General features: G+C 44.7%; 1 protein-coding gene across 1 annotated transcript in view; it reads right to left on the reverse strand.

The window, feature by feature from the left end:
* SMOC1 (SPARC related modular calcium binding 1) overlaps window positions 1–25,198 on the reverse strand; it is a 160,316-nt gene that overhangs the window by 129,485 nt on the left and 5,633 nt on the right. Inside the window, exon 3 of the mRNA XM_041410451.1 lies at window positions 20,065–20,160. Within this exon, the coding sequence (XP_041266385.1) occupies window positions 20,065–20,160 (96 nt within the window). The remainder of the gene's footprint in view (window positions 1–20,064; window positions 20,161–25,198) is intronic.

Here is a 25,198-nt window from a genome sequence, read left to right on the forward strand (position 1 = left end):
CCAGACATAGGTAGAGTTAGTGGAGTGTGGGGAGGACTAAGTCTGACTCATTGATTATGAGGGTGGAAATCAGACATCATTGGGTTCAAAAAATTTCAAATCACAGCATACAGCAATTTTAGTGTCATCCCACTGTCAACACAGGTTTTTACTACATCTGGCATTCTACTGCATTCCTTTCTTTTTTTGTTTTCGTAATAATACTGGTGTACGGCAAACAACCTCTTCCCATGATGGAAGAACAGTCAGTTGCTGCTACTGCAAAATATTCACACTTGTTAGAAGCAGAGATACATTGCTTTGGGGTGTTCAGCATGTTTTGGGGTGTATTTGCTGGATTATGTAAAAAAAAAAGAGTGTCAGCGTTTCTTGGAAGCTAATTATATGTATGTATAAATATGCTTGAATGAAACAGAAACCCTGTTAGTAAAAAATAAGTGTCTTATTGGGCTTTTCATCCCAGAAGCTCTTTGCAGAATATTCACTTATACTTGAACAAAAAGCTTTGTCAAAAATTTTACAGGATTTCAAACCTTTTCCCATGAAATCCATTCAGAGTCTGCCACTTCATTCATTATACTTCATACAGAATTCTGTTCAGATTTTTTCTCTAGAAAGTATATTAAATTGTATTGGTCCTGGCTGCACTACTTTGGTTCCCCAAGGAGTTGCTAGTAGTCCTGATTAGTTCCCACCACTGCCAGACCCTCACCTCTCACTAGTGCCCATCCATCTGATCCTAATAACCCAGTCATACCTTCATGCACCTATATTATTCCATCATGGGAAGAGACTGTTGGCCATACCCCAGTATTATTATGAAAACAGAACAAAATGAAACCAAAAAAGAAAGGAATGCAGTAAAGTGCAAGATGTAGTAAAGAGGCAGTAATGCTCATTTGATCTTCCGTATGTGTTTTCATGGTACTTCAGCACATACCTATTTTTAAGGGTGGAACCACTACAATGACATAGCTGAAGTTAGTCTGTAATCTGCCAGCTCTTTGAAAACAAGGATATTCTCATTGTTTGGCCTTTTTACACTTACTTATGTTTTGCAAATTATAGGGTATAATGCTAAAAATCAATATGAGGCCCACTGCAGTGGTGGTGAATGATGGGTATATACGTGGCACTGGAAAATTAAATGACTCTTCCAAATATTTATCTAATAAATTTCTAATGTAAATTGTGCACTCCTTTGAATTCTGTAAAGCAAATATAACATCACTCCAGGCTCTAAACAGAATGCCAATCGACCATATCTTTAACCTTTAGAATCTTTAAAAGTATTTAGTGACTTGCCAATTTTTTATTTTTTTTTTTATTTTGTCAGCTATGAGTTTGAAGTTGGGTTGGACTCCATATGGACTCCAGAAAAGAGATCTGTTCCAACCTCATTTATCAATCTTATCAAGGCAAGGATTCCTTCTGCTCATCCTCTCTACCTGGGTGGGATAGATGGAAAGTGGGTGGGGAAAAAACAACCTCTGCACTGAAATTTTGAGGACTTGGTACTCTGGGCTGCAAATGCAAAGGAGAGCAGCTAGTGAATCCCCCATACATGAGAACTCTATCCCCATGCCTAGTGGGCTCACCATCAAAAGTGCAAAAGAAGTGTGTGTGGGAATCAGGCCAGGGCTCATGGAAAACAGGGTCTCTTGCCTGACCTCCCTTCCGTGTGATCGTCCACCAGCACAGACAACAACAAAAAGGAGAAGGAAGCAACTGAGGACCAGGCCCTGTGAGTTCAAAAAGTTATGATATTGGGACTATATTTTGTTGCTTGAGCACATTTACCTTGCCTCACAGAAATGCTCAGACGAATGCAATGAAGTATTTTGTCTCATGGGTTAGCACCCCTCTCATCTGCCTCTCTCCATTAGCAGTCCATATCTTCAGGAAACTCAGAATCAGATTTATGTTCTAAATGACATGAAACAGCTTGGAAATACACTCCAGCAAAGAAATCCTGATATCAAATTAGGCACTCTTTGTCTTCTCAGTTGTAGGGGTAAAATGGTGACAAAATAGCAGAATACATTCTAAGATGCCTTGATCCCTCAATTTTTCATCAGGGCCAAGAGTAACACTTGTTATCGGACAAGCAAAGTTTGTTTTTTCTTCCCTACCAGTTTCTTAGCACTGATTTAAGTTTCACACTAACACCAGCGAAACGGCACTTAAATCACAGCCCTGAGAACCAGCTACATGTATCCAAAGCTGAGCAGAGTTCAAACCTCAGCCCTGTGCTGATACAGAGTCTTTTCTGTTTTAAATTGCCCACCCACTCACTATTCCCAGCTGCCGAGCCACATAACGTTCAAAGACCACACACAAGGTGCAAGAGCAATAGGGGCCTGTTGAAAATTAAAGTGCAACAGCTTAGTCAAGAGGATAGACTCCAGCATTGCTGCCTAGAAAATGGGGGCAAGGAATGAGACTGAAGGGCAGACAGGACCGTGGGAGATCCGTACAGAAAGAGATGGGAATCTACACTGGAGTCTATTTTGCAGAAATCCTCTACCCTCAGCTCAACAGATAACAGAGACACACAGAGCTTCCTATATTAACACAGGAAAGAATCAGCTCAGAAAAAGAGCTGCTGCTTTCCAGAAGGTAGATGAGATACTAGGATCCTAGGGTTTGTTCTTAGCTTGGCTGAAAGCACCTAGGGCTGGTCAAAACCCACCCCCCTCCCCCCCCCAACTTTATTTCCCCTTTTTGAGCAAGTGTAACTAAGTATAAGACGTGTTTGCTATGTCCCATTGCCCCCAACAGACAACAAAACTGTCAAAGAGCTCTGGTTTCTTCTCTCCAGTGCTGCTGATGAAGAGACCTTGCTCTGAAATGCACTCATTTGAATGCTAAATAGTAGTGTCACCTATTTCTCTTCATCCCGTTGTAAGAGCACATTGCTACTGGAAGCTATAGAGTGTTGCATTACCACTCAGTGGTGGCACAAAGGCAAAAGTGGGTCAGCACCATCACACATCACAGTGCAACACACCCCTTTTTAGAAAAGAGTGTGGTCCTCCTAGTGACTCCAGGATAGTACTCACAGAGTCTGAGGCAAACTGGTGAAAACAGACCATATCCTGAACCTGTCTGTTCATATGGCCAAGTTTGCAAAGAGTTTTGCACAAGAAAAGACTGTTCACCTCAAAATGTTTTAAAAACATTCTTAGGTTTTGTACTGTTTCTTCTATACATATGAATACGTCTTCATACATCAAGATTTTGTGCTTCGTCACTAACCAACGCTAAATGCTTAAAGGCTGAGTCAAGCTGTACTCTAAGTATGGGCTGTTTAATCCATCACTAAATGAAACAGCTTTGCTGCTGAGACAAGGCAATGTTGTACCAGCACACGGCACAGCCCAGCAGTCAGAACAAGAAACAACCAAGGTGGTTTCTAGCAAAGTGCTCAGCGTGTTTGAAGAGGCAGACTGCCAGCACTCTATGGTGTCAGCTAAGAAGAGAAGAAAGGAGGAAAGATGAAACACAACATGCCATGAACTTTCTCACTGCAACTCTGATTACTACTAGCAAAAGAAAGCAAGTCAAGGAGGCACTGGAAGGAAAGACTCAGTGAAGTACCCCATACCAAGTACTCTGAGATGGTGGTTTGAACCCAGGACCACATAGCGTAGCTAGCATGTGTTCCTGTAATGATCGAAAATAGAAGTACAGATACAAAAGTGCTTGCAGCACTGTCAGGCTCCTACCTGTGATCCCAGGTTTGGGCTTCAGAACACGCACAACAATAAACAAAGATACCAAGACTGGAATTCTGGTAGTTAACTCTATTGCTCCATTTATTTCACCACCTTCTTAAAAAAATGGGAAATATAAAATAAAATATAGGTATACATGCACAAGATTTTGATCTTTTGATTCTTGTCAGAAACTCATTGCAGAAAAAAAACTTCCAGCACACAACTGCTTGCATCCAGCTTTTTGAAATATCCCACTGTGATACATATCAACCTTTTCCTTTTGATTGATAGACTTTGCTAGGGAAACACAGCAGAACAGATGTGTGTGCATGGGTGCCATCAAATTAATTTTAACGCTCTTTTTTTCCTGCTCCCCCCTCCCACCCACATGCTTATAAAGTTATTCTGAAAGACATGAGAACTCTAAATAATGGGGGGAGGGAAAGTGGGGATTAAAACACATCTGAAGTAATATAAAATTGCACTGAAAGCAAAAAATCCTCCCACCATAACCTACCCTTGTCCACCCCTGTGTCAACAAATATGCAACCAATTAATGTAATTGCAGAGTTATTTATGGCGCACAGGAAAGTGTAGTCAGGGACCCTGAGAAACAAGGTTGTAGGGATAGGAACGCCTGGGTTTCCCCCTCACCCCCTCCTTTGCAGATGTTTAAGTTGACTTGTGGTGTCCATGTGTCTCATAACCAACAGCCTGTCTACTTTGCAGGTGTTTCTTGCTCTATGGGGGTGGGTAAAGTGGATGAAAGGAGACCTGGAAAAAAGTTGGCGTCTTCTGATTTCAAACTGTGACCAAAAGATATTGGTTGGGTTTAGATATTCCCCCGCCTACTCCCTCCAGCTTTGCAGTCTACAAAAGCCCCATACTTAATCCCTTCAGATGACCCTTCCGACAGCAGCAACAACATTTGAACAACAGAGGAAAAAAAATTTCTTAGCTCCATGATTTGATTGTTCAGGGTGACAGTTTTGTTACTGTTCAGTGCCCTGCACAAGAGAGGTTTTAATTAGAGCTATTGAGTGGTTTGAATTGGCACAATTAGGGTCAGCATTAATGATTGCTGCATGTGTTCTTTTGAACAGTAAGGGCTTTTTTTTGCCCATAGACAGGAGGGGGTAGCAGCTAATGAACTAGGAGAGTGCAAATTATCTCTGCAAAGCTGGGGCAAGTGTAATACACACTGGGGATAAAGTGGAGAGCAGGAAGAGAGAACACAGCTTATGGGGCTGATCAAGAAGACTTCCCAGGAGTATGCTGAACACCATCAGTCTCCAGTGCTTGCCATTTGCTTCCTCAGGTGTTAGGGCTACATAAAGCACTGACAAAGATGTGTTTCTTGTATTGCAAGGAACACCTCAGAAAGGCAAAGTATATTCAGTATTTTCATACTGAAAAATACAAAAGGAGAAGGGGAAAAGGCTGCAGTCTGCTGAGAACAGTAGTCTGCTTCAAAACAAGGATGGCTCATGCAAATTGGTACTCCCATGAGTAGGCTTGTAGGCTTTACCCACCTCCCATTCACTTCACTGGATCAGTTCAAAGGAACACAGCCACATAAGAGACAGACACATAGCTTTGTGTACAAGGACCCTGCTGTGTGTGTAGAAATGCCTTCCAAATACACACACCTGCTCTAGCAGCACAGCAGGTGGATGCCAGAGCCCCGTGCATATGGCACCTCTGCCAAAGGCTGCTCCTTAAAAAACAAGAGTCCTCACAGAATGTGCCACTTGACTTAAAGAACAGACCTCTTTGGGGGCATACCTGTGGTCTCCTCAGAACTTGTAGATCTCTAATGTGTTCATTACAGAGTCTCTTCCTGATCCACACAGCCCGTGAAGCTCTTCAGAAATGCTCTCGTGTTGCAGGAGGAATACACTCCCATGTCATTCCAGCATAGCCAAAGAGACTTGTCTTCCACAAATCTACTTAGTGACAATACCCATGTGGGTGCAGGGACTTGCTGGCAGCACAGGACCTGCCCCACTCTCGTGAAGAATCTCCATTGCTTCTGGACTGTGCATGCCCTCCCCAAAGCATGCTCTATTTTTGTCTCGGGTCTACAACAAAGCTTTCAGAGTATTCTACATTTACTAAAACAAGCTTTTGGTCAGGCATTATATTAGAACCACAGGCCTTGCTTCACCTTCAAGGTACAGAAAGAGTTTGTTCATGTGCCAGCTACCCAGTGGTGGAGCTGCCCTCCCCCAGAGAGACAGCCACTCCCCACTCATATGTGCAACACATCTTTTTTTACTAATGGTGGGTTGACCCTCTGATGTCTGAATCAGCCTCTAAGTCCCTTCTGGGCTCCAAAAAACCCAGATAGGAAATCACTGTTAGGGGCACCCATGGGGCTGTCTCAGATGTGGCAGTACCAGCTGTGACAGATACTGGCACTGATCTCTGGTCTGGCCCTAAATACCTATGCATCAGGCCTGCTGTAAAATGTCCTTTCTCATTGACAGCAGTAATAATGTCTCCTGAATGTGACCCAAAGATGGAGATACATTGCCAAGCACCATGCATCAAAGAAAAGGCTGATTCTTCAGTAAAGTAGAGCAGAAGTGAATATGCTGTCAGAGGACTGATCCTCGTACATTTTTCAGAAAACATTTTCAGCCAAACTTTTTGCAACTACCCCAGAGTGTGGCCACCAACACCTAACCACTAAAATTTTTGAGGCCAAGCATTGGCACCAGCCAAGGCTGCACAACCCACCAGATCCTTCATTGGCAAAACAGGTAAAACTGTGTGCATGACTGGAGTGGAGAAGCTGAGTGGAATCCTGGGTGTGCAGTCTTGGCTGGGAACTAGCCAAATACTTCACCTTTTATATATGCAAAGGAAGACAAAGGTGCTCAAAATATGGAGAGAATGAGACTCTTTGGTGTGGTTAAAAGAGCTTTCTGTGCATTTCTATTATGAGATATTTTCAGATCTTTCAGCAACTTACTCTCGCTAAACATTACCTTCTCTTTTAAAAAAATCCAATTTCTCTGGCTTTTTAAAGTAGGTAATATAAATTATGCTATTATTACCTAGGATACACAGTAGCCCAACATATTTGGGAAATAATTAGGGGCCAAAATCTTGCCATGCAAACAGAGGTCAAACAGACTGTTTGTACATAAAGAGCTCATATTCTCTAATAGGTTTAATCCAGTAGGAATTTAGTCTGCAATGTGAAATTTTAGGGAGTGATTCTGCTGCAATCCATTTGAAGCCTATGGATGAATACAAATCTAATGGGCACTCACAGCTAGGATAATCTCACTTAGTTTTGAAGGCAGAAAACTAAGGTAGACCCATTCCCCTCAGGTGTGGGTTACCTATTCATTTGTGGTCTCACAACAAGTTCTTTACCTTATTATAAATTTTGTGGTCCTCATGTCCAAGACACATGAGAATCCATCTCATAAAGGATCTTCCACCAGCCATGCCAACCTCCAGGGCATAAAGAGCCCAGCAGTGCCTGGCAGAGGTCTGTGGCTGCCAGCTGGAGCTGGAGGTGAGCAGGTAGATGGCAGGAGGGTGAGAGCAGAGCTGCAGCAGCTGTCTCTCTTGGGAGCAAGCAGTCTAGCTGCAGGTGCTTCACCTCACCCAGCACCCCTTAATGGAGAACACTTCTCCCTGCCCTTGGCTGGGCAGGAGGAACTGGTTCCACTGGGGCTCAGCAGAGATGCAAAATTGGAGTGCTGAGGGAAGGGCAGAGACACAGGCAACACCTCATGGGTGCTTTTGTCATTGGCTGCTTTCACGCCCTCTCCCCCAAGCCTCTCTTATAAGGACTTCAACTGTTTCCATGGCCAGCAATTTTGTTTGGGCAGGCATCCAGCATTGCTTAGCAGATCCAAAATGACACCTCACACATTCTTGAAGGTGTGAAAGAAACAACCAAGCTGAATCATTTCACCACCCTCAGGGTACTAGAGGTGATACCATAGACTTGCCAAGGAACACACAAGGACATCCACAAACATTTCACGACCACCTTCTTTGAGTCCGCTTTGTTATTAAACAGTCCTGCCTTTTGGCATTAGCTGGAAAGCAGAACATACAACTGCTCAGACAGGACCTCTGCCTTGGCTTTTTTGTCATATCCTCAAAAAGGTAAGACTTTTCAGTAACAAGTTGATTTATGTCATCCAATAAATATATTAATAGTCTTCGTATGGATCATTTATGAGCAAATAATAACTCCACAGGTGGGAGGATGGGGCTAACACATGGGCACCAAACTGCCAGCTGGGCCATGGCCTGAGGTTGAGCTACCTGGAAGGAGTGTGGAAGCTAACAGGCATGAAAGTGGACGTGACGTGGAAAGCTGAATGTGAGAGGGAATATTGTGAGAAGCTGGCAAAGGGTACAGGTGGTGCTGTGAGGGCTGGCTGGATCCCTCATGTGGTTATGGGGAACGTGTGTGAGCAACAGCCGAACCACAAGACAGCTGGAGTGGAGCACTGGGGACATTCTGGGAAATGGGGCCTTGCCAGGCCAGCATGCCTGGTAGCCATACCTGTAACAGCATATAAGCCTGAGATAGCCTGCTTAGCAGTATCAGAAATACCAAACTGAAAAATGGATATATGGCATAACCAGGACTACAAGTGAAAACTAGTTAGGTGCAGGTTGTCTCTCTCAGCTGAGAAATGGAAATGGAGATGCAGGGCTGGTAAAGAAAGGGTTCAAGGAACACAGAAATGGGTAATAAGACACACGATTCATGTCTGGGAGCATTTGTCAAGCAGCCCTATGCTTGACCACTGCAGCTGGAGCCAGCAATGAACCAAACCCTTTGTTTCTGACCATGCCACCGGAGTCAGACCACCCCAGCCAGAGGACAGAGCTTAGCAGTGCAGGGGATTAGCTTTCACTAGCTGGACAGTCAGGCTGAGCATGCCAGCAGAACCAGTTCGGTGCCTGTTCCAGAACAGATGGCATTAGCAGCCATCCACCTCTGTGTAACAGCTAGGATTAAGTGGGTTTTTTGTTTTCAGTTCAATTAATACAGTTAAACTATTGGAACGAAAGAAGGTGCCTTGTTTACCTTCAAACTCATGGTCTACACCCAAGAAAAATATTTTCCAGGAAAACCATTTGCACTGAGAAATCAGTATTGCAAGTCCTCTGCCTTAGTATAGGCACTGATTAGGAAATAAAAAATATGCAACAAGCCTTTCTGTGAAGTGATGCTTAAAAGTTCTGCAAGCACTCCCAGCAGAAGTTATAAATGCAGACTTCAAAGACTTGTCAGAAAAAAACAAGTTACTCAGGATGTACTTCATCTGAGCATTGGCTGATTGCTTCATACAGACTTATTTTACTGAAATTAGTCAACCCATCTCCAACTTGAGAGAAATATATCTTATTTTTAAGCTCTACAACATTTAATTATATCTCAGATCACCCACAAATCAGCAGAGGCTGTGCTTTTCAGAATTTCTCTGTATCGGTGTTGCCATACCACTGCATTTCTGCGCTGCAGCCAGGCCAGCACTACTTGCAAGCAGACCAGCTAAGAAAAGGTGATGAATGACCCCACAGAGAATAAGCTGTGAAATATCTCTCACTGGCCTGAGTGAATTCACCCTCACAGCCCTTTCTCAAAGTTCCCAAGTCTCCTCCCCCTGGCAGATCCAGGGTTTATCCTTGCCTGGTGCCAGTAGCCCTATTCACCCAGAGCTTCAGGTCTTTCCTAGGGCAGACTGCTCCATCTCACTCTAGAGCTCCTGATTCCTTGCCCCCTGCTGTAACCTCTTCTGAAGGCACCTTTTGCTCCAGCCTCGCTACAAGGAAAATAAGTTACTTAGATCCTGTATCTACCAGCCCTTTGGAAAACTCCAGTGTTGCCAAGGCACTGGCAGAGGGCTGAAAGCAGACAAGTTTTTTTGCTGAATGCTCTCTCACAGCACAGAAACACGTGCAAAGCTGGACTTTGTATATCATCAAATTCATCAGTTATGATAACCAATATCAACTGCAGAAGTATTTGTGAGAAAGCTGGGGACTTTTAGCAGAGCTGGGCAAATGAGCCACCATTAAGAATTCTACACAATTTGAACTGTTTATCCAATTGAGTCTTTATTTAGTTTTAAGCAACAACCCTTTTGCCACCTCAGAGATTTTTTCCCCACAGTTATTAGGATTTTTCAATATTCTTGCCTTGATTTGGGAGAAGAGTATATATCTCCTTTTGTCACATCAAGTCACATTTTCACATTAAAAAGAAAAGTCAGGCAACCAAGCTGATTTTCAGCTACATTTGCTTTTAGATCTGAGCTGTTCCCCTGGTTAACCAGTGGGATGGATCAGAAGTCATGGCCCAGGATGCTTGGGGGTCTTTATCAATAAACTGATAGGTCTGAAAAAGGGCACCTGATGTGAGGAAAAAGCACTAGGAAGAAGAGCAACAAGAACTGCACAATAACTTGGGACTAGCATCAGAAATTCTAATGTAAACAGTTCAGATTGTTGTGGGTAAGTCCATCACTCAACTCACAGTCACAATGAGCTTGTATTCAAGAGTTTCTGCAGTCTAGAAGGGCAGCAGATCCTCCCACCTGCACCACAACCCAACCAGCACCTTTACAAAGATCACAATGCTCTGAAGCCCAGCCCCATCATCATCACCCTGGCCAGGCCCAGACCCCATGCTTGGTACCACTGACAACAGCAAAACTGCCTCGAGAAGGGGTACATCCCTGTATGGCTTTTAAACCTCCCTCCTCACTCTGATTTCTCATGAAGTCTGAGAATCTCTGCATTAATTTGGCATCCTCACAAGAAAGGGCAAAATTTGTTACCACAGGAGCATATTTCACATGCAGCACCGTGTTAAACACCTGGTGTGAGGATTCTATAAAATTTCAAGCTAGAGCTATGGTCTTAAGCTGGACACATCTGACTGGGGACACACATCCTCACTTTCTTCAGCTGTCCCATTTTCACTGCTTGCAAATTACTGACCTTTCCTTAGCCCCATCTCCTCCATGCCTGAGCTAACACAGCTCAACATGGCCTTTCTGTAGGCTTGTACTGCAGAAAGTCTGTGCCATTATTTCTTATTAATCTAGATATCCCTGGGCTTAATGGCAATCAAGTTTTGCCAGCTTCTCACAATATTTCCTCTCACATTCAGCTTTCCACGTCACCTCCACTTTCTTGCCCATTAACAATTTAACTGAGCATACAGGCATTGCCAGGTTACTTTAGTGCTTAAGGAGTAACTTTCCCACATAGCCATTGCTAGTTTCCAGAGATTTTCCACAGAAATCATCTCCAATTGCCACAATCAGGACTAAAGACTTGACTTCCATGACCCAAGCACAGAAGTTCTCTGTTACCTCAGCCCCACAATGTGCCTTGGAGGCAGCTATGGCCACCACCAGCCTTTTTTCAAAAGGATGATAAGCTAGTCTGTCATACAATCTGAGTTACTAAGCAAAGTAAGCAGGTAATTTTCCAACAGTGACTAAGTGCAATTCTGAATTGGAGGTGGGATTTCTACACTTGCCTTCATGGTTTCTGCGATGCTATTTCATGTCCCCCCCTCACCACCTACTCCATCTCTCCAAGACGAAACAGCCTAGGAAGGGGCTGATCCACTTTGCCACCCATACAGATGTCTGCACTGCCAAACCAGCATCGATGGCCATGCCCTTTTTCCTCACCAGGCCAGCAAGAATCCAACCTCACCTTCACATCCACAAGTATGTTTGCAATTAGAGTAACTTTTATTTTTGTTATATTATGTGAGACCCAAGTCTTTGGGCTGCAGTGGTCTAGAGAGCTCAAAGCTGTGAATCTCAGGAGGCACCTACAGAGCACTCCTGCCATGCTGCTCAAGTCACAAGGCAGGCAGAAAAGGATTTCCAGTAAGGAAGAAAGAGCATGATAGAATCCAGCAGAGGCACTGGTATTTATGGTAGTCCTCATCACGTTCCATCCTTCCCCTTGCATCACTCTTACAAGTAGGAAAAGGTATCAGTAACCTTGTCTACTCTCTGCATGTAACTCCCCTGCTTGGATGCAGAAAGCCAGGCTGGCACAAGGAGCATAATTTAAGAGCATCTGACCTCAGGCTTGGTAGATTGAGCCCATTGTACAACCCCCTGTCTGTATCACTGTACATATAGAGTAGATAATTATGAAGCTGCATTTTTGCCCTCTGAACAACCTCCATATGATACCCAGGAGATATTTCCTGTTCTCAGCACTGTTGTGTCATTAACTTTCCTGCTTGTTTTGACTGTTTATCTCTCAAGCTGAAGTGTCTAGAACTGGGAAAGCCACAGCCAAGAAAAGTCATTAATACAAACATCACTAATATTTATGAAGACACTAAAGAAAAGTATTCCACAATGCATTATCTTGTTTTCCATATAGCTCAGTAAGGGCTAGAGTGCCTTAGAGCTCTATTCTGCTTCGGCTCCCTTCCATTTTCCTCCAAGCAGCAAGGGCACCTCAGAGCAATGAGGATTTTCTGGCCCTTTAACAATCCCCTTGTCCGCCAGACTTCCTCCTTTCATAGCCCCCATGTGCTCCCTCCCCTCTTCCCCAGGGCTAGTTAATATGTGCCAAATCCTGACACCCTGAATGGTTTCCCAACGCCGACACTAATCACGTTTTCGGGAGCAGGTCAGCAGTGAAGGAGCTGAAATTCGTGTGAAAAAGTCCCCGGGATGGCCCCGGTGCCTCACACCTGCATGCCCTATTCATCTGCACTGTTTACACATTGTCATCCACAATTAATTCTTTCCAGGGACGCTCCACTGCCTGCCCTCCCGTTGCACAGGGACCCCATTCTGAGCTGTTGTGTCTGTTAAATTGAGCATGGGGTGCTGCGATTAAATTAAGTTTTGTGGCACTCTCTCTTTCTCTCCCTCCCTTCCCTTCTCTTTTCTCTCCATTAATAACGATGCCTGATGGAAGATTGCTGGCACTGGAGTAAAGAAGTAATTACAGGCACTAAAAGTAGGGAAAGAAAAGTTTCTGTGTGGAAATGTGAATGGGGACATCTTTTCTGGCTAGCCGACATTTCTCTCAGCGCGAGGTAGGAACCACAGCCGTGTGCAATTCCAGGGTACAAGCAGGAGAAAGGAGAGGAGGGCATGGGGGCACACATGATAATCTCCCACAGAGCAAACTGCCAAAATTTGGATCTGTGAGTGTCTCTAGCCACTGGCTTGAATATAGCTTTTCTTCAGCAAATGACATTCTCATCTTCTACCGCAGCCACATTTGTGCATAAACATAGCATACACCACCTGGTTGCCCCTCTCACTAAGTGCCATACCCAAAGGCACACAGAAATTCCCTGGCTAACAGGCTAGCAAGTCACCTCCTCACACAAGCACACTCCTGCACTGTTGTGTAAAACATGGAATAAGAATTGCTCACTGGAAATGAGAAGGAAAACAAGAGGACAGGAATTTGACCAGCTTCTGCAAAACCTCAAGGCAGCAACTCTTTTTGCCAAGTATTTTGCTCATGCATGAAGTAGACAACTGGTTTTTATTACTGGGACCTCTTCAAAGTTGAAGAGCCATTTTTGCTGAAAACAGAAATGTGCAGCTTTCCAAGTGGAGCTGTGTGGATTTGGCTTTACATCTTTGTTCAGCTACTTGCAGGACTCGCTACCACAATAAACTGCAGTCCCACAGCATAGCACACGAAGTGTCCCTTTGTAAGAAGAGCAGAACACAGACTCTTCCAGCCAGCAGCCTGCATTAGAGCTATAGCCAAACTAAAGAGCAGCCTCTGCTTGCTCATGTCAGCCATACACCAAAAAAACCCACCAAAGAACAAAAAACAAACAAACCCAAAAAAAGAAAAACACCTGAAAATTGCCTGAAGGAAAGTTCTGAGGCCCCAATATCCAAGACACACATGAAACATTACAAAATTAATTGACTACAAGCACAGTCTTTTAAGGCTTGGCAAATAGCAGCCTCTCTGATTTTTATCCTATGCAAGAAAATTGCCCCTGCAAGACAAAAATCTTTATGTTGGCAATTAAAGAAACAGCCTCCTCCTAAATACCACTGTAAAATATTGTTGCATGTACATAGGAAACCTGCTGGATGTAAAAGCACGTGCTACATCCCCCTCTAGTGCTGAACTACTACAGAATAACAACCTAATGCTGCTACTGCTTTCTTCAGGTGGAGCAGAGACCTTTCTGCAGCAATCCATAATTAAACTCCATAAAAAACCTGAAGGACAGCTACCACATGTGAAGGCACATTTATGGGATGATTGCTCTACAGAAGATACATTCACAGGGGCTGAGAAGTCCAGGAGTCCATAAAATTAACAAGATTTTAATACTTCCTAAATAGCAGTGTGAATCCAGGACAAATTTGTTTCATTTAGCAAGTCTCCTTATTAATTCCGTACTTCCTCTTGAAAACTAGGGAGCTGTACACATCACACACACGATCAACACCTATCCCATGGCATCACAGGTCTTCAGTGCTTCATACCAAGCACCTGGGCAAAACAGCCCCTCCATGAGCACCAGCTAGAATTAGTACCCTCCCAGTGATCCTCCACCACAGCAGCCATGGTCTTGCAGGCCTTATTCAGGTAAGGAGCCTGGCTCAGGCAGGCAGGCAGGCAGCACCAGCTTTTTCCAGCTGTCTGTATTCTATTGCATTATCCTGTCTCACCTACAAGGACCATCAGGCCTGACACCAAGGGTGTACCAGCCCTACAGGTCTCCAAGGTGCATGAGAGCTCACACCAAAATCACACTGACTGCGAGTCTTAGCTCTCAAGCATGCATGGCAGCGTGTGCTGCATGTCCCAGACTCTCCCATGCTTAGGTGGCCAGTCTACATTTACCTTGTGTCCTTCTGTGCAGGAGTCATTAGCAGGAGAGGGAAGAAGCCAGAGAGCAGTCAGGCATCAGGGAAAATCAGACCCGAAGAAGGCCCTGGGGGATGGAGAGAGCAGAGGCAGGCTGGCTTCAGCAGGTTACCTGGCTCAGCTGGGTAGAGCTCAGGATTTACAGCCAGCATGGGCAACAGATATTGATCTAGCTGGCAGCCCCCCCTAGATGTGGGAAAATGGCAGCATACCACAACACCAGCACATACTACTCACCCTATCCTTCCTCATCAGCTGACAGAGCCTGCTTACGCAGTCCTTCCAACCTGATACTACAGGCACAGAACACACATTTTATCAAAAGGCCTCTGTGGCCTTCTGGCAAAAACACCATCACTCAGCAGAGTGGTGCAGCTGAGGTTCCTGTACCAGCCAGCCATGTTTCACCACCAGCTGCAAGCACTCTCTGTCTCCTCTTTTTATTCAGCCTTTAGGAGACGTAAACTCAATCCTTCTTTCCAGGTGGGTGAAACTTGCCAAAGAACAGCTGAACATAGGTCTTTATAATGGAGGTGTTTGAGTAACCTTAATGGCAGGTGTTGAGAGCAGCCCTGACTATGAAAACTTGAGCTGAAGGCTCTTGATTTAAATTATTTTCCTGAAGCAGAACTACTAGTACTCTTAGTAATATAACTGTTACAAAACCTGCAAGCTGTCTACCGCCCTTTCCTCCCATTGAAACAATGAGTGTGGAGAATGTTCAGCAAATGATACTACTTGCCCAGATAATAAACAATTCACAAAATTATGCACTGTTTTGAAGTGCTCTATAAACATATATTAATCAATCATTAAATAATTAAGATAACTCTCTGTTCTTTTTCTCTGGCACTCCCAAGTTGATGGATGTTCCTATAGCAACAGAGGAGCAGGACTGAGGGCAGGGGGAAGGCAGGGCTCAGAGGCGATGCTAGCACAGGACCTTTGCTCTCCAGCCCTCCAAAAGTCACACAGGGCAAGCGGAAGGGGGCTGCGAGAGGTGACATGCAGGAAGGAGGCTTTCAATTTTAATGGAAATTCTAACGATGACAGTCTATGCAAATAGGTACATGAAAGAGGAGAGGAAACAGGCCGGGGGAAGGGGGAGAGAAATTAACCCTGGTTCAGATTTCAAAGCAGAGCCAGGAATAATTTCTGGAGCTAAGAATAGTTGCAGTGCATCTTGTTCTCACTGGGCTCGAGCCTTGCATAATCCTTAGACTCGGGGTCTGAAATTTCAGCTGGGAGGGGGAGGGAGGCCAGCCTGCACAGTCCAGGAAACGTGGCTGTCCAGTCTGCAGCTCCATCACCTTTATGATTCCTTTGTGTCACCAAAAAGCACTCTTTAACAAAGGAGCTGTCCTTCTGCTTTTGCAGGGCCCTTGCAGTTGTTTTGCAAATGAGATTGCTTGACTGGTGAGCAAAATCAGAGATCTTTTGAAGCTGTTGCCCAGGAAAGGGGGAGGGCAAGGAGTTCAATTATCCCTCACAGTAAGTAGTAGGATCTGCTTCATCCTATAAAGAGCTGTTGAGAATGAACCAAAGAAACTTCTGAACTGACTTTTACATAAATTTCATCAGAAATCCCAGGAAGACCTTAGACCCACCTGCAGAAAAGAGCAGAGTCTGCTGAATTCCCAGGAGACACTCCTGTCCCTATTGCAGCCTCCTCACCTCCCTTGGGGACCAGAGGCTGCCCCAGCCAGCCCCCAAGCAGGCAAATGGGTTTTTAGCTTGTTGGGAAATCTGCTGAACCAACACTAAAGGGCAGCTCCTCCACTACATCCAGCCTGCAGACCTTCTGGAGCTTATTGGTGTAGATCACATCAACACCTAACAGTTTCTGCAACACACAAAGTGCCTGTGGGAATACAGGGATGCTGCTGACAAGAAATGATGTTTTGTCGCAGTGAACTGGAACCAAGCACTTTGCTTCAACTGCCACAATTTTTTTCATTTCAGCCGAGTTCAGCATGGAAAGGAACTTTCCCAAAAAGGCCTTTTTTTTTTTTTTTTTTTTTTTTTCCCTGTGCATGGGGCTTGTGGCTGGGCACTCACTGAGAACACCGTGGACCTTGCCCAAGCTTTATGGGAGCCGGGCAGAGCTCCCAAGAGCACAGCCCAGAGGAGAGAATGGGACCCAAACCCAAGGAAAGGCACTGCCGATTTTAATGTTAAGCAGACTTGAAACTAAATATTTCATGTCAGTTCAACAAATTGAAACAAAACATTCCTACCTCAGAAATGTCAAAATGCTTCACTTTGATCCAAAAAAATGTCAAAACAGAACAGGGAAACATTTCTAAACATGACTGTTATAATTCCAGGAAACAATTTTTCCTAATTTTTGCCCCAGTATGTTCTGTTCTGAAAAACAGAAATTCAAAATTTCGTAAAGCTGTAGTTAGAGCCATTTATCACAGGAGGGACCAGTACTGCCTGTACATGCATGTGTGTGTGAGCACTGTCACTCCCACACACAGCACATCCACCATGCCTTTCAGTGGCACCCCCAGGACTCTCTCAGGGCTGGTTTCACCACCAAAGAGCTGCCAGACAACCAGCCCCGTGATCAGAGAATATCCTTCAGTCTTTAGGAGGTCCCAAATGCCTGGGCATATTCAGTACAAGTGCACTGTCAAACACAGGTGGTGGCTGTCCACAAGGTACCTTTAAACAGGGTGTTTAGGGCTGGCACAGCCATCTCTACCATCACCACAGGGCTCACACACAACCCAGTTTAGAGTCCTCCTGCTCTCCTCCAGGGCAGTGCCAGGGTTTGGTCTGACTAATTTCAGACCTCATAGTTTGGTGCTGATGTGAATAACAAGAAACTGGTTTGAATAATCGCCTGTTTTGGGAACAAGTGTTAAAACCAGCATGTACTTAAAAACAAGAGGGAAGGGTGTAGGAATTTCACAGCTTCAGCTGAAATTAACATCAGACCTGTGATGTTAAATTTATATTGCTGAGGATCCCCTCCCCTGAGCATAATTAAGAACACGCTAATATGGAGAAAGATGACATGCTCCTAATCATTCACTGCATGCCCAAGGTGGATCCATGTATCTACTTTCACCTCAGTAAGCGTAATCCTAACGCAGCATCCAGTAACAGTTTGATGACTTTGTATGGACTCTCCTACAGTGCTCTTGCTGTCCAGCTGAGGGCCACATCTATGGCTGGCTGTGTCACTGGCCCCTTAGAGGAAGTGCTCCCAGGAGTCCTCTGTGCCAAGTAACAGCTAAACCAGGGAATAAAATCTTCCCTTGTGCTCCCTCTCTGCCCACCAAAGCTTTTTAGCTGTTCTGTTTCCCATTTGCTTAGGATAGCCTTCTTCTTTCTAAAAGCTGTAATGCATTCTAAAACATATTTGTACATTTATTTTTCACAGTCTTTCAGTGTTGACTTCCTCTCCATGACATATCTTCAGAGTCTCCTGGTGCCAGGTCCTGTCTTGCTCCTATCACCTGAGGACACTGTAAGGGGTCCACTGTGGCTCTCTTGCATTGGTGGGACAGCTGACATGGCCAGATTAGCCACATACACCTTAGCCCTCTAGACCAAACTGGCCAGGACTGAGACTCTAAGCTCCTCTCCTGCCAGACTCTCAGCACCCATTGCCTCAGTTTCCCTGCTATAGACCAGTCATTCCCTGGTACCTTCACCTGGGGGAATTTTCTATATCTTGGTCTCTTCCTTATTGAGGGAAAAAACCTTCTTTTAAATATTTCCCAGCTGGCATTTCTGCAAAAGCGGCACCTATCACCATCCCTGGACATACAGTGTTACACCAGGAGATATATTTCTCTCTTTTTTTATAAATAACACATAATAATATTTCATTCTGCTAATTATCTGATTCTCTCCAACACTTCCAAACTCATTCACCCTCTAAGCATGTAAAAATAAACTGCAGGGACAATTCATACTGCATCTACAGCTGAACACTCTCTTGCACTCCATGGTTGCCCAAACAGTACCCTCTGGACTCTTTCCCTGTGGGTTGGCAGTAGCTCAGGGCTTACAGGCTCTCTGAGGATTGTATCTGATGCAAAATCAGTTTCTTGCTGAGACTTTGCAGTTTCTTCATAAGGCTCCTGCAAAAGGCTAAAAGAACATGCAGAAGACTTTATCCATCACGGGCTGTCCCGGGCTGGACGGTGGATCTGAGATGGGCTGCCTTCCAGGTGATGATTGTTGCCACCTCCTAGAAACAGCTTGCAGCAGCCTTGCCAATTGCTGGGTTTCATTCCTAAATATAGGAAGGTTTTAGGCTTTATGCGATAAAGATGAGTAAGAGATCTTCCTTGTAGGGACAGAAGTGTACTGACACTTCAAGGAAGCAGTATATCCCCTTTGAGAACCAAGGTATGCATTGTTTTAAAAATAGAAGATAATAAGACAAAGAATAACCACAGGAACAGAGAAAATTGGTGCATAGGTTAGGTTCCAAAAGTCTCCTCAGTGAAGCTTCAGATGTTGCCATCATTCCCCTTGAAAATTATTTCAAGACTGTACTAATATATGGATCTTGAGTGTGGCTGTTACCATGGGCACATATCTAATCAAATGGGGCCTAATTATGTGTATTATCCAATTTGGCATTTGGGAACACTTCAGTGATGATACTTCTGCTTGTCTGACAAATAACATGATTATTCAGTAAGCTGCATATGTTTTAATGTTGGCTTTTTGTTCTTTGATAAGAAACTGTCTAGCTAACCAAAAGTGCTTTTCACTTACAAAGTCATAGCCATTAGCAACCAAATTCAATTAATTACATTTGATAAGCTAATAAATATATTTAGGACATTTTGTGCTATGCTTAGTCACCTTTAGAAAACACTTCATCATTTGTCACCAAAAAATGAAGTGTTCTATTTTTTCCAAGGATGAGAGCACTTAAAAAATTTAAGTTTAACATTATAAATTACAATGCTATTTGCTTTAAAAATAGATTTTAAAATTGATGCTTGACTTCAGTTTCAAGACTGAAAACAGATTCTTTATATATGTCTTGGATTTATGGGAAAAGCAAGGAATATTTCAGAATTATGTCAGACAAAAAGTTGGTGATGCTCATTCTCATGGCCTCACTATACTAAAAATGTGTTCTCCCACCCTGCTACAATGCCCCCCGACACAAGTAGAAGGCAAGATTTTTTCCTGTAACACCCACAGAAGAGGGGACTGCCAGCAGAAGGACAGTGGGATGGGTACTGACAGAGGCTGCAGAGCTGGGCCATGTTTTAAATAATCTGTGACAATGAGCTGGGAGAAAAGACAGGAGCCTGACAGGCTTGGGTCAAGGTCCTGGCAAAAGGAGCAATCCTACCTGTGCATACAGCAACACACTTTCCTTCTCTGTCTTTCTGGTAACTTGACTTGACTAGTTTTCTTATAACTATATTTAGGAAAAGGACAGAGAAAGACCCCTCTGGAATTTTACCTTCAATCCCCATGACACCCACATAGCTGCTGGAAGGACACATGGTTGGGAGAACCTGCCAGTTAGAGCAGCCTCTTTCTTCCCCTCTTCCATGCCCTGAAATGATAATGAGAGAAGAACGAGACCTTGCAAATCACCAGATGACCAGAGGCACATCACCTTCTGTGCTTTTCTTCCTGTGATAAGGATTCCTCAAGTCTGCAAGAGAGAAATATGCAAAGTGCGGAGTTGAGTACAGGAATGAAACAAACTCCTGAGCTGCAGGAGGAACTGGTAGAATGGAACAGAAAACCACCCAAACTGGAGGTGTCCCGTCAAGACTAGCAGTAAAAAAGTGTCTCTACCAGAGTCAGCAATGAGTAGGTCAGACCATGGTAAGACAGAAGTACCTAGCAGGATGAGCCATGATGTCCAGATGAGAGATCACTGATACCAGCACAAGTTGTGGCAGGTTGGCTTAGGCACAATTATTTTAGAAACTCATTGTTGAACACAGCTGCTGATCAGAAAGAAGACAGGGACACTCTTTTGTAGCCCCAGTGTGGATGTATGAAAGACCCCCAGCTGACCACCATCTTCAGCATGAGGATACTGCCCCAATCACTAGGCAGGTGGTCTGTAAGGGTGTGACTTACCTGGTGCTGCATTGAGTGCTCCTGCTCCAGCTGCTAAATTAGCTTGCGACTGAGCTGGTACAATTGGAGTTTGTATGGCTGCCACTGTAACACTTTAGGTTACAGTGTTAGATGCCATTTATGTAAAATTGAAGTGTCAGTAATAAACCACAAAAGAGTAGTTGGGATATGGGTATCCTAGCTACAGATAGGAGCATATCATTCAATTCTGGTTGTCATTCAGCCAGCAGACTCGTGGCAAATCCATTTTGAAGTTCCCAGCTTCAGTTACTCTGTGACACCAGGCACCATACGGCCTCCTCTCCCTCCCCCAGCACCGCACATCATTAAAAGTAATTAAACTCTTGTCCCGTGGTGTCCAGGTGTCACAAGACACCTGGTAAGTCTCACCTCTAACTACCCACTTGGCTGTGCTGAAATAGCAGCACTGCAGATGCTGCCTGTGGGGCTCAGTCTGCTTCCACCAAAGTGCTGGGTGAGCTGCTGGCGGGGCACCCCCAGCTCTGCCTGGCTTTCCAGGGCACAGTAGGGAGCTGCAAGTTAATCAGCAGTGCCCCAGAGCAGGTCAGCGCACCCAGCTATCTGTGTTTTCCCATGTTTGTCATTTTCCATCAGCCTCCATTTTCCTCCAATCTCTTTGGTGTACCAATTAATCCAGAGGGTTTTCATTTACTCGGGCCGTCCAAATCAGCAACACACGAATACCCCCCACAATCACTGCCAACAGCTCATAATACATTTTAACTGCTCCTTGGCCTTTGATGTGTTAGCCTTCTGGGCAGCATTATCATTACCCTTTATATACCTCTGTGGGTGAATGCACTGCTGCACATGCAACGCACAATGGGTTTGCTTGTGCCTGAAATAAAGCACATTGTCCTAAGAACCTGCAAGAATTGTGCCCTCTTTGCTAGCAAAACCCTGAACCAGCCCAAAACAAACACGAATAACATCCTGGGTTATGGAGAGCTTATTTTCAAACTGGATGAGCAAATATAGGGAAGAACAGGAAATATCAAATAAGTGTTTCCTAGAGAGAAGCTTTAGTGAGAGAAAAGAGTCCTGGTATGGTCTGGAAGTGTGGCCATCATGCCAGGGGAAGCAGGTAGTGTGCCATGCAGATGTGCACATGCTGGAAGTACATATGGAATGGAATACATTGTTCCAGCTGAAGCATCAGATGCAGGCAAATTCAGGAAAATATAAAGGGAAAAATTTAGGAAGACAGGATTATTGTGGTCCCAGACTGGGGCATTCTTCACAACTTTGAAGACATTTATGGTTTTGAGGTCTCTTGTAATTGAAATAGTTACATCTGTATTTCTAAGGGAATACAAACCAGTGTGGGTGGCACCAGGCTGACAATTTGGAAGGGCACTCAGCCCAGCTGGGAAAATGTGAAAACAGCCCTGAAAGATTAGTTAGAGGTGGCACGGGTTAGTTAAGGTTGGTTCCACAGGACCCACACAATTCGCAGGTGCTTACAGTAGAGGGGTGGAGAAACAAGCTCTGTGTAATAAGATATTTTTGTGGGAAATGATGGATATGCAATGTTAATATGGGTGCACCATATTAACATAGAGTCCCCAAGCCCAGCCATTGAGGGAGGGCATCCAGACATTGCTCAGCCAGCCCGTAGCCTCTGAAGTTTTCTATTTGTCCTTCCAATTCTCTTACCAAAGGTAATAAATTTCTTCCCCAGTCTCCACAGTTGCCCTCTAGCTTTAAAAAATAAAGTGCTGCTCATTTTTGCCCTCCTTTATCCAGAGGGCTGGTTTTTTTTTTGTTTTTTTTTTTTAAATAAATTCAAATAATAACTTCCCCTTTTGCAGGCATCATTCTATAAAGGATGGGCTGGTCCATGCCCATGCAGCACAGACCTTGCTAAAGTGAGCATGGCCAGCCTCCAGATCCTCCAGCTCTGCAAGGGGCTCATACTAGATTAAATTAGGACTAGCTCAGAAAGCTGGGAGGCAGAGAAAGGGGCTGCTTGCAGCATGTTGGTGCATTGGTCCCTAAAACAGAAATGAGCCCTTCCCCACTTCCCCTGAAAGCACGTGGGGGATAAACAGATCACAGAGAAGAGCTATTGAAACGTGTCAGGGGGAGGCCTGGTTTCAAGCAGGGCATGGGACACTGAACAATAGCTGCCATTTTGAAGCAGCTAGAGCCCAGAGTGCTCTTGAGGAGGTGACGGAAAATGCTGTCACAGGGTATGAGCCTTGCTTGTGAAATAAATGGCCCCTGAGAGCTCGTTGTGCAATGGCTGCTGACGTGCAAAGCCAGCGCTGAAAAACATCAACTGTGCTTTCTAAAAATATGAAAGAGCAGTGCCCAAGGGAGGTGGCTTGGGAAGGGAGAAGCAGAGGGAAGAGCCCAGCAGTGTCACTGTATCCCTGCAGGATTTCTGGGAAGGCACCATGCCTTTCTGTGCCCTGCTCAGAGGAGTCACCAGCCGTGCAAACAAGCCCCTGGAGGAAAGAGCCCCTGTCCTTCATGAGTCCTCAGGGAAAATCACATCCCTACAGGAAGCTTTGCAGGTGGGAGATAATTCTCCAAGCCAAGCTGTTCACACCCTGGCTGCAACTGAGAGGGGGACAAGGGATGCTCCTGCCCCTGGTGAGCTCCCTGCACCTTCCCCACCAGGACAGCAGGCTGCAAGACCTTGGAGAGGTTTTGCTGCCCAGCACGTCTCAAGGATGTGGCCAGACACAACAAGGCAGGGCAGCCCAGCCCCTGCCACTGGGGGAATCCTGGTTGCTGTCACCACCTTTGGCTGCCCTTCCAAGCCCCCGGATATGGGGGAGGCTCCTCAGCTGCAGGAGAGGCTGGCCAAGAAAAAGGTGCAGAAAGAGTTAAAGCTGGAAATTAAAATTCCCAGCAGAAAAATATGATCTGGGGAGAGAAAAGCATCCTTTCCAGCACTGCCAACTCCACATAGTGGAAAATTATGTGTCAGGCTCCAGAGAATCACAGCTTTAAAATTGCAAGGCATTTTATTCTGTTTTTTACAGAAAATTATAAACATTTGAGCTTTTCCTACTTGCACTCTGGCTTCCTGAAGTTTATGATCATGTTTTCAAACTTTTCTGCAAATCCCTGAGGGCTACAAATTTTTTTTTTTTATAAATTAAAATTGAGTAGCTCACCTAATGTCCACACCTTTGCGCCACACAACAAAGATCAAAAGACTTACACTAAAATGAGGAGTATAGGAAACAACGGAGATCTCAAGAATGAACACCCTGCAGTATAAGTCTCGTCATTTTTCTCCAGGGTTGCACAAAAGAATGTTAAGATGTTTTAACCAATATCACATTGCTTAAGTATTTTATTTGTCAGCATGAAGAACAGGTCTTCAGTGTCATTTTGGTTCCAATAACAATGTTGCTTGCAGCCAAGCGCTGCAGGAAAGTTAAAACTGAGGCTGCTCGGCCTGCCTTAGGGGCCTGAGGAGCACACAGTTTCTAGGACCCTATGGTTTGCTCAATGCTGCTGCTGCTCATGGAGCAGGGAAGGCTGTTAAACATCATCCAGTGTCGAGCCCAGACTGGCCTTCCATCTGTAGCCTGACCCATACAGAAACGTCTCAGCCAAAAGGGGCAGGTCGGCACCATCAACTTATTTTCCTTGTGTCCAAAGGTGCTGAAAGAACTGCTGCGTGTCTTACAGGGAGACCTGTGTCACAGAGCAGGTAGACTGTGGGAAATATATCAGCCAGCAAAGAGGTCAGTGATCCTCCAAGATTAAAGGCTGATCTGAGTGTGAACTCGCTATCATGCCTGTTGAAAGGATTTGGCATGTAACAGCCTGATTATCGATTGCTGTCCTTAAGAGAATGTGATCCTCTCCTTCGCACTGATCCTGTTAGCTTTATTTACCATAACACTTGCTGAAACATCCTCTCACAGAGATAATGGCTTCCTTTGGTTGCTGGCAGAATGAACAAATGGAAACAAAAACACTCTGCTAATAGTTGTGTCCTACACTAATTAATTAAAGCAAGACAAAAGCGCTGCGCTGCTGGGTTTGGCTTGCCATTGCCTGGGTGCCTGGAGAGGCCCCAAGCACAGGGGCTGACCACAGGAATACCAATAACACAGCAGTGCCTACTACACAAGCTTTCCACCAGCCCAGAAACTCAGCAAAACATTCATGAGGAATAGGAATATGTTTGGCATCCAAACTGGGATCCAGCCACCCAGAAGCTGCTGTTCTAGACAGACCTCAGCCCACATAGGCCTAAGGAGCTGCCAAAGATGGCAGATGGGTAAAGTACACAAATAAGCAAAGGGTTTTCAACAGTCCTCTTGAAATATTTGTGGCACATCTGCACCATGCAAAAAAGCCAATAGCTCAGTCCAGGCAGGCAGTAACGGGGTTTTAGCAGGATGGTGGAAGAGAGGCAGAAATTGGCTTGCCTGCATCTTACAGCACAATGCTAAGCAAGGAAATAAGTTCAGCTCTCTTGCCCTGCAAGTGAAGACCATAAACTCTGC

Source organism: Onychostruthus taczanowskii, unplaced genomic scaffold (assembly GCF_017590055.1).
Source record: "Onychostruthus taczanowskii isolate IOZ18803 unplaced genomic scaffold, ASM1759005v1 scaffold1, whole genome shotgun sequence".
Classification (NCBI taxonomy): domain Eukaryota; kingdom Metazoa; phylum Chordata; class Aves; order Passeriformes; family Passeridae; genus Onychostruthus; species Onychostruthus taczanowskii.